Raw genomic sequence first — 10,168 nt, forward strand, 5'->3', positions numbered from 1 at the left:
TAGATACGATCACAATCATATGTATTCGTTGGAGAACGGAATACTGGATTGACCCGCATGAGATTGTCACATGGACTAGCGTCATGACTTGAATCTCATATGGCGATTCCATGATTGGATCCTAAGACCTGAGATATCTACAGAATCCAACATGAGGAGTTACGTGCTTTGAATACGTCAAACGTTCTGCGTAACAGGAGAACTATAAAGGCGTGTATCAGGTACGAAACGAATCATGTACTCGATTGTAGATAGTCAAGATGGGATTTGTACCTCTTGTAAAAGGGAGAGATATCGTTGGGCCCCTCGTGTGAGCGAGACTGTAGAAATGTGTGGCCGCACTATAGACGAACGTCGTCTATTTCACACAATCGAACTCAGTGAACAAGAAAGCAGTCGAATCAGATAAGGTGGCTTGTCCATGCCTTATGTTCGACATATGATATCGCGATACAAAAGGATCATCAACCGGAATCATCACTGGCGTTCGTAAGCTTCATCCAAATAGCGGATGGTGTAGAGATCATCCTGGAGTCATCCGGATGGTGTGCCCGCCTTTTATCTCCAAATGCATTTTCACAAGATATTCCTGCCCATGCGGATGGTGTGCCGGCTTTTATCACCGCATATGCATTTTCACAAGATATTCCTGCCCAACCGGATGGAGTGCATTTTCACAAGATATTCATGCCCATCTATTGTTGTCGTTTAACCGTCCACATGCAACCGACACGATGTTGATTGGCATGATGCAGATTCCATCATATGTTTAGATACATCCTCTGTCTGGCTAAAATGCATCTATTCACGTTTTACCGATGTGAATGGTTGTTGTGGGAGAATCCAGGATATGTAGACACAACACCCCTTATATAGATTGATATGTCTGGGACGGAGTGTCCAGGTTCAGAGTACCCGCATACCGAGATGCCACCCGATCCGGATTGTACTTTTCCGTCACTCATGTGTCCGGGTTGAATAGACCTGGCAACGACAACCGGACGTCATGCAGTCCGGATGTCGTTTTCTGGAATCACGATCCAGAGAAAGGACGCGTCTGAAAGAATATATTCATTCACGACCCGGAATATAAAATAGTCCTAAAAGGGCGTATATCCGGAAAGGCCTTATTATCCGGGGTTTGATCTAAAATTTTACAAAATATAAAATAGTCCGGGAGTCACGTTTATCCGATGTGATACATAATGCATTCTGGTCAATACAACGTAGTCTTGGTTATTTGTCCGGGTGTCAAATTTCCGGGCAACGATCTGAACCGGGTATGAAGTATATTCGGGGTTAGCTCATAATGTTATTAGGACATTTGTGTGTCCGGGTTATCCAGTTGGTCTGGTCTACACTGACTACACTGGCGATTAAATTCATGTTGACCGGTTGTAAATGTTCGGGATGAGTACATATCATCAATAGTTAACAACACATACCATACATAGTACGAAATTTTACAAAATATTATCCGTAAAACGATCTGAACCGGGTATGAAGTATATCCGGGGTGAGTAGATATCATCAATAGTTAACAATGAAACGTATATACACAGTCCGAAATTTGACAAAATATTATCACATTTGATTTGTTATTACAACAAAAACATATTTAGTTTACATAAGTATAAAATATCATACAAGTATGAAATTTTACAAAATATTAGCACATTGCGATGTGGGAAATTTTACATAACTATAAAATATTATAACATTCCATATTTTAGTGCATTCCAATTGGCCGATGGTGTAGACGTTATCCTGGACTCTCCGGTTGGCGTGCCGGCTTTTATCTCCATATGCATTTCTTTATCCAGTTTCTCCGGCTGCACTTCATCCTCGTAGGTCAACCTGTTGGTTTAGTGCTCTATGATGTACTGTTTGCGAGCTTTCTTTGGATACATTTGATGTATTGATAATTTCTATAGTTTTATGAAAGTGTTTGATTCATTACATGTTGTGCATACTAGATATGTTGTGTTATGAACAATACTAAACTCCCTAGTCATGTATCATTGTGGGAATAATGATATACTAAGACTAGTATGATGTGTGATTGATGATCATATAGATGATCATAGGTATTGGATACGATCACAATCATAGGTATTCGTTGGAGAATGAAATACTGGATTGACCCGCATGAGATTGTCACATGGACTAGTGTCATGACTTGAATCTCATATGGCAGTTCCATGATTGGATCCTAAGACCTGAGATATCTACGGAATCCAACATGAGGAGTTGCGTGCTTTGAATACGTCAAACGTCCTGCGTAACAGGAGGATTATAAAGGCGTGTATCAGGTGCGAAACAAATCATGTGCCGGATTGTAGATAGTCAAGACGGGATTTGTACCTCTCGTAAAAGAGAGAGATATCGCTGGGCCCCTCGTGTGAGCGAGACTGTAGAAATGTGTAGCCGCACTATAGACGAACGTCGTCTATTTCAGACAGTCTAACTCAGATATCGCGATACAAAAGGATCATCAATAGAGATTTCAGATAATACTGTTATATCGAATAAGCCTATAGGGTCACACACGCAGGGAAGGACAAAAATTGAGTCGGAAGACGCAGGGAAGGACAAAACGCACGAGAAAACGACCGAAAAACCGAGACAAAAGGGTATGGAACGGACGGACCAGAAAGTCCAGAATGGACGGTCCGCCAGATCAAGGCCCGACGGTCCAGACGCGTGGTCCGTCCGTTCTGGAGACTGGAATAGATGGTCCACGTTAAGACGCAGACCGTCCGTTCTACATGGTGGAACGGACGGTCCACGTTAAGGCAGACCGTCCGTTCTACATGCTAGAACAAACGGTCCTACTTTTCTGGACCGTCCGTTCTGGGTTTCGGGTTTTTCGGAAAATAGACCGAATTAGGGTTAAATCACCTTATAAGAAGGAGATGAAAAACCCTAATCGTTGAAGAGACTTAAGAAGCCGTCTTTGAGAGAAGTTGGAGAGATTTTGGGTGAGAATTAAAGAGTTCTAAGAGTTCCAAGTCTCGTTTTCTTGAAGCGCGAGACCGAATAGTTGATTCGGGTCCTAGCAGACAAGTTCCAACCGTTGGAATCCATCCCGAGGTGTGGATATGTGTAGAGGGCGAGGTATTCTTCCTCCCTTTCGTGATCAGACGAGTTCTTCAATTGATACAGGCCCCGGATCGATTGAGGTAAGCGTTCTAACGTTTCTACGATTCATAGAAGCATGGTTCTAGGGTTTCATTCAAATTTTTGTTTTATATCCGCTGCGCAAACCCTAGAATCGATCTCTTAGGAATAGGATTCGCTCTACAGATCCCAGGAATCCCATCAGTGGTATCAGAGCCTGGTTGCTTTGTTTTGATTTCGTAGAACCCGATCACGCACGTTTTAAGATTTGAATTGTTTTAATCCATGTTTGCTTAGATTTCTATGCATGATTGATGATTGAATCTAGTGTAGATTGCATGTTTCATGTTGCATAGAGTCCAGGAGTTCGAATTTTGGGTTCATAGAAGAATTCAGATCAGTTTCGGGTCTGACTGGGGCCGAGAACGCCGGAGAACGTGATCTGATCACGTAGACGAACCCTAGACCGTCCGTTCTGGGTAAGCCAGACCAGATGGTCCAGGGGTGACGGACTGAGGTTAGACCGAAAGGTCTGGACCATCCGGTCTGAGTGTGTGGACCGTCCGTTCCAGATAGTCTGAGTACGGACCGTCCGTTCTGGCTCACTAGACCGTCCGTTCCGTGGCTGAGAGTGGATCGTCCGTTCTGTTGTCATGGACCGTCCGTTCCACTAGTTCTCCGAGGCTAGACCATCCGTTCTAATTCCAGAACGGACGGTCCAAGTCCCAGTCTCCGAGATCTTTCCATTTTCTAATCCGATTATGCAATCGTTGCTTAATCTGATCAACTGTAACTCAAATAGCATGATTCATTCGTATGGATGGTCCATAGTGAATGAATGCATGCAACTTGATCAAAATATGGGATATGCTTGATTGAGTGAGAGCTTCGGGATTGGTATTACATAATCGAATGGATGGTCTATTCGGATTATGTACAATCCTTGCACAGAAACCGGTTAGATCTAGGAGCTCTATGAGTAAAGCACTTGTCAAGGCCTCGATCGTACGTGTCATGGGCCATGCCAAAGCTGGGTGTGTCGTGCTATCTTGGTGAGGCAAGATGGAGAAATGGTGGTTCTCATGGCTTGAAAGTAGATGCTTGATCTAAGTGTTGTTTTGAAAATCCCTTTTTCATGTAATGCTAAGTGTGTACCTCCCATTACTAGAGCGCCTGTCAAGGCATCGATCATCCGTATCACGGGTCATACCAATGTTGAGCGTGTCGGATTATCTTTGTGAGGTAGGGTGGAAAATCGTGGTTCCCACAGATTGAACATGGTTTACCTTAGGTTAAGTTGTCAAGTTTGACTTGAGACTTAATGGTACAGATGAGACGAGTATGCAATGATATTTGATATCATAGTCTCATAAAGGATCTAAGAGTCATATTGGATATGATTGACATTAGATGTCTACCTAAATAGCGTAAGCCTGAGTGTACCTAAATAGCGTAAGCCTGATTTTGTTAGAACCAGATCACGCACGTTACAGGATTTGAATCGTTTGAATCCGTGTTTGCTTTGATGCTATGCATGATTTGATTGTGGATCTAGAGTAGATTTTCTGTTCCTTGTTGCATAGTGTGCAAGAGGTTCGAGTTCTGAGCTCGCAGGCGAAAACGGGGTCGAATTCGGGTCTGAAACGGGGCAGAAACGACGAAAACAAGATCTGATCACGTTTTCGCCTGGACCGATCGGTCTGGTCCTCTGGACCGATCGGTCTAGGGATTCTCGATGTTGGTTGGACCGACGGATCTGGAGGCTCGGACCGAAAGGTTTGGACCGTTCCAGACCGATCATACCGAATTGCGTAGACCGATCGGTCTAGACTCTAGACCGATCGGTCCACGTCCCGAGGTAAGACCAAAATTTTGGATTTTCGTTTCGGCATTTGGTTTGAGCAATCGTTGCTTAACCCGATCAACTGTGATTCAGAATAGCATAATTCGTTCGTTTGGATAGTCCATAGTGAATGAATGCATGCAACTTAATCAAGATATTAGATATGCTTGATTGAGTGGGAGCTTCGGGATTAGGATTACATAATCGAATGGATGGTCTATTCTGATTATGTAATACATCTGATCAAGGAACAATGGTTGATCCTTGATTTGATTTGTACAATCGTTGCACAGAAACCGGTTAGATCTAGGAGCTCTACGAGTAAAGCACTTGTCAAGGCCTCGATCGTACGTGTCATGAGCCATGCCAAAGCTGGGTGTGTCGTGCTATCTTGGTGAGGTAAGATGGAGAAATGGTGGTTCTCATAGCTTGAAACTAGATGCTTGATCTAAGTGTGGTTTCGAAAATCCCTTTTATGTAATGCTAAGCGTGTACCTCCCATTATTAGAGCGCCTGTCAAGGCATCGATCGTCCGTAACACGGGTCATGCCAAAGCTGAGCGTGCCGGATTATCTTTGTGAGGCAGGGTGAAAAATCGTGGTTCCCACAGCTTCAATATGGTTTACCTTAGGTTAAGTTGTCGAGTTTGACTTGAGACTTAACGGTACAGATGAGACAAGTATGCAATGATATTTGATATCATAGTCTCATAAAGGATCTAAGAGTCACATTGGATGTGATTGACATTAGATATCTACCTAAATAGCGTAAGGATGAGTGTAACAATATACGGATCTTAGTCCCATATAGAAAATTATTGTAGGGTTATTTTTCTGTATGGGAATATAGCTTGTATATGCATCTATATTGTCGTTGATTGATGATGGACTAGCTGGTAGTGGATCATTGATGTATTGTCGTTGATTGATGATGGACTAGCTGGTAGTAGATCATTGATAGAATCTGCATATTGTTTTGCTTTCGTTATGTTTTGTCTTTTTCTGTAGGGCATAGCGTCGACCGGTATTGTACCGAAGTTGACGATGCGATCTATCCCTATGAAGGATAAGCCTCTGACCACGGCTTCTAGATCAATCATTGATGCTTATTGGAAGCATGTGGATGATGATCTGGACAAGTCTAGCTTGACGTTTGGAAACATGGCTTCAGAATTGCGTAAGCGATTAGAGAACATGGACGATTCTTTGATAATTGATCAGTTGAATGTGTCATTCCAAAAGAAAGCTGAGAGCCACGGGAAGATTCCAGCAAAAGGAAGCATTCCAAGAGCAAGGACAAGAGGAAAATGACAAGCGTTGTCATTGAACCTAAGCCTAAGTCCAAAAAGGAAGAGTGTTATTTCTGTCATGTCGTTGGACATTGGTAAGAAATTGTAGGCTCTACCTGGAAGATCAGGAGAAGAAGAACCTTAAAGAAGCTTCTGTTGGTTGTAATGCTCTAGGATGATCCGTGATATGACATTTGACTTTGTATTGATTCATTGATTTTATGAATGCATTACTTTTTCCGTTATACGATTGGCATGTTTGTTGTATTTCGGCATCCTTAGATCATTAGAGAATGATTCTAAACTCCCTGGTCAGTTATCGTTGTGGGAACAATGATGAATTAAGACTAGCATGAGGTGTGATCGATGCATTGGATGTAGATCACAATCATGGGTACTCGTTGAGAACGAGTGACTGGATGACCCACATGAGATTGTCAGATGGACATAGTCATGACTTGAATCTCATACAGTGGTTCGTTCTTAGATCCTCATACCTGAGATATCTAGAGTATCTGATATGAGGAGTGGCGTGTCTTGACTACGTCAAACGTCGTCTTTAACCAGATGATTATAACGACGTTGATCAGATACGTTCACGAATCATATGGAGATAGTAGACATGCAATATGAGACTTGTCACCTCCTTACCAGGAGAGATATCGTTGGGCCCTCTCGTGGAAATCGGACTATGAAAAACGTGTGGTCATGCTATAGATGAAGTTGCATCTATTTTATTAATCGATTTGCCAAGGTGAGAAAGCGGTTGAACTTGAAGGGTGACTCAAACCATGTCCTTGTTCAACTTATGATATCATGAGACAAAGGATCAGAATTCAAGCTGTTAATGCCTTGGTTAGATCACCTCTAACTCAATTCTAAATGGGTGGTCATGGCGTCTTGCTAGAGGCTAACTATGACTTGTGGTTCGGGAAAGGTTCTGAAGTCACTACCACTTAGAATGGGCCTACAGGGTCACACACCACTAGGGATGGACTTATACGTGAAGAATCCGAAGAATGGAAATGAGAATTTCACCGAAACGAGCACGAAAAGGATTTTCAGTGTGTTGGTCCGGAGCTGACCAAGTTTGGTCAGCCCCGAACCAAGTTGGTCAGCCGAGGAGGTTCGGAAGTTCGGTCCGAGGTCATCTGTCCAGGTCTGGTCCGACTGACCAAGAGTTGGTCAGCCCCGGACCAGACGCTGGGTCAGGCGGACCGAGGACCGAAGACCGGTGGACCGGAAAAAGGAACCAAGAGGTTTGGTCCGGAGCTGACCAAAAGTTGGTCAGTCGGACCAAACCTCCAGGTCAGGCGGTCCGAAGGGAGCTGAGCAAGCTTGGTCTGCCGGACCAAGCTCTTGGTCCGGCGGACCGGGATCTGGGAAATTTTTCAAAATTCGGATTTAGGGGTTTCTAAGCTTATTTAAGTTTGGGATTTCATCCAAACTTAATTAAGGCTGCCCTAAAACTCAGAGAGACTTCTAAGAACACTAGAGAATTCATTCTTTTGGTTTTTGAGCTTCTCGGGATTAGATTCGGTCTCTCGAGTTATCCTTTTCTTCACTAATCCTAGCAGATATGTTCCAAATCGTTTGGAATCCTTCCCGTCGGTGTGGATACGTGTAGAGGGACTTTAACTTCAGTCCTAGGTGATTAAGAAAAGGCCCCGGATCGAATTTTGCTTCAAGTTTCATCGAGAACGAGGTAAGTAACGATTCCCTCGGTGATATACACTTTCTTTCGGGTTTTGCAAGTTTGGTTGCGTGTGACGTTTGACTAGGTTTAGATCTTTCTTCCGCTGCATGAAATCAAGTAAACCAAACCTTAGATCGATATGATCGCATGCTAGAAACCGTAGATTACCCAACAGTGGTATCAGAGCCTGGTTCTCTGTATATCGTCGTGCTTGTTGTATGATTGCATGATTTAATTGTTAAATTGCATGTAATCATTGAATCTATGCATGTTTAATGATATTTGTGATTGTTGAATGATGCATGGATTGTATGTAGTCTGGGACGGGTTAACGGTGTGACGAAACGGGGGTGAAACCCTAATTTTCGAAACTCGAAAAATCTGTTCCGAATTTGATCTGTCCACGGTCAGCCGGACTAAGTGTTGGTCAGCCGGACCATCAGACAGATCAGACTCCGGACCACGTTTTTGGTCAGCTCGGAGAGGAAACAGACTGACTTGGTCCGGAGCTGACCAAGTGATGTACGCACGGAGGAGGATGGGCAGGAGGTTCAACCGCAATCACCGGCTCACGGTGAGTGGCTCTCGAATTCATGGATGAACGGGGAATAATCGAAGTGGGTTTACGGGGAAACGATTTCGATCACCGGCTCACGGGGATGGCTCTCGAATTCGGAATCGTTCTAAGGAGATGGAGATGAACGAAGGCCTCCTCGGACAGACCAAGGAGAAGAGTCGGACACACCGAGCTCAAGGATGACCGGCGGACACACCGAGCTCTCGGATATAACCCTTACTTAGTAGCTCTTGGACTTGTTTTTCGAGCTCTTTAGTCTCTTCGGGGTTCATCCGGTACGCGGGTCGGTTTGACAAAGGTGCTCCTGGCACTAGATCGATCTGATGTTCGATCCCGCGTATAGGTGGTAGTCCCGTCGGAATTTCATCCGGAAATACATCGCTATAGCGCTCCAGGAGCCGGCTAATAGCGGGACTAAGGGTCGGTGTCTCCGTACGGAGGCTCAATTGGTCCTTGAAAACCAAGAGCAACACCGGCTGTTCTTGGCGAACAGCACGCATCACCTGACTAGCTTTAACATAAAAGTTCCCTTTCTTTGGTTCAGGTTCTTTGGCTAGTTTGAGTTGCATCTCGTGAACTTGAGATGGACTTAGAGGTGCGAGCACAATTTTTCGCTTGTCATGTATGAAAGAGTACTGATTGGCTCGACCATCGTGTTTCACTTCCCGATCAAATTGCCAAGGCCGTCCTAAAAGAATATGGCCGCCTTGCATAGGGACGATGTCACAGAGAACCTCGTCTCGGTATGACGTGTGAGACGGGATAACAGCAAGCAACACGTTTCAACAGCGTACAACGGGATGCACCAACCAAACAGACAGCAACCTCGCAATGGGATCGTGCAAGCAAGACGAACAACCCTAAAAGAATATGGCCGCCTTGCATAGGGACGATGTCACAGAGAACCTCGTCTCGGTATTTTCCTATACTGAACGGGATTTTGACCCTTTCGGTCACTTTAATCTCTCCGCTGTTATTAAGCCATTGCAGCTTATATGGATGCGGATGTTTCTTAGTGGGTAGGTCTAACTTCTTTACCATGTACGCGCTCGCTACATTCGTGCACGATCCACTATCGACGATCATCCCACAAACTTTTCCGTGTATAGTACAACGGGTGTGGAAGATGGTCTCTCGTTGGGCTGTTTCGTCCGGAGTTACTAACGTGCTAAGTACTCGTCGAGTGACAAGTAACTCGCCGCTATCCGGGTACTCGATCTCCGCGTCGGAACCGACAGCCTCGTCCTCGTCTAAGGACTCATATTCCCCTTTGTCCGTAATGATCATTACACGGGAATTCGGACAGTCCTTGGCCATATGTGTCCGAGTGTCTTTGGTAAGTTCGGGCTGGGGTTTCGGGTTAGAAGTTTCCGGACTCTTTCCTTTGTCCCGGTAACTGGGTATGGTTCGGCTCTCGGGGACCTGTCTCCTAAAAGGTGTCGGCTTAGATGGAGTACTAGAGATTCCTGGCGCATAAGTCCGGGGTTTTCCTAGCCTAGAAGACTTACATCTCTCTTGTTGTTCGATTTGCACGGCTAGGTGCACGAGATCCTGAAGGTCTCGGTACGGATGGCGCTCAGCTTTGCGGCCGATCTTATCCTGCAGTCCGTCTACGAACTGGGCCATAACCGTTTCTTCGTCCTC

The 10,168-nt window shown here is 44.6% G+C and overlaps 1 protein-coding gene across 1 annotated transcript; it reads right to left on the reverse strand.

The window, feature by feature from the left end:
- Positions 1–8,697: 8,697 nt before the first annotated feature.
- Positions 8,698–9,237, reverse strand: LOC104804857. Its single transcript, XM_010529220.1, has one exon. It carries the CDS (start codon positions 9,235–9,237, stop codon positions 8,698–8,700), a length of 540 nt encoding a protein of 179 aa, XP_010527522.1.
- Between the last annotated feature and the right edge of the window lie 931 nt (positions 9,238–10,168).

The sequence above is a fragment of the Tarenaya hassleriana genome, unplaced genomic scaffold (genome assembly GCF_000463585.1).
Source record: "Tarenaya hassleriana unplaced genomic scaffold, ASM46358v1 Cleome98, whole genome shotgun sequence".
Lineage (NCBI taxonomy): Eukaryota > Viridiplantae > Streptophyta > Magnoliopsida > Brassicales > Cleomaceae > Tarenaya > Tarenaya hassleriana.

Coding starts and splice junctions, on each gene's coding strand:
- LOC104804857 (XM_010529220.1), bottom strand. CDS start 9,237: ATGCAAGGCGGCCATATTCTTTTAGGACGGCCTTGGCAATTTGATCGG.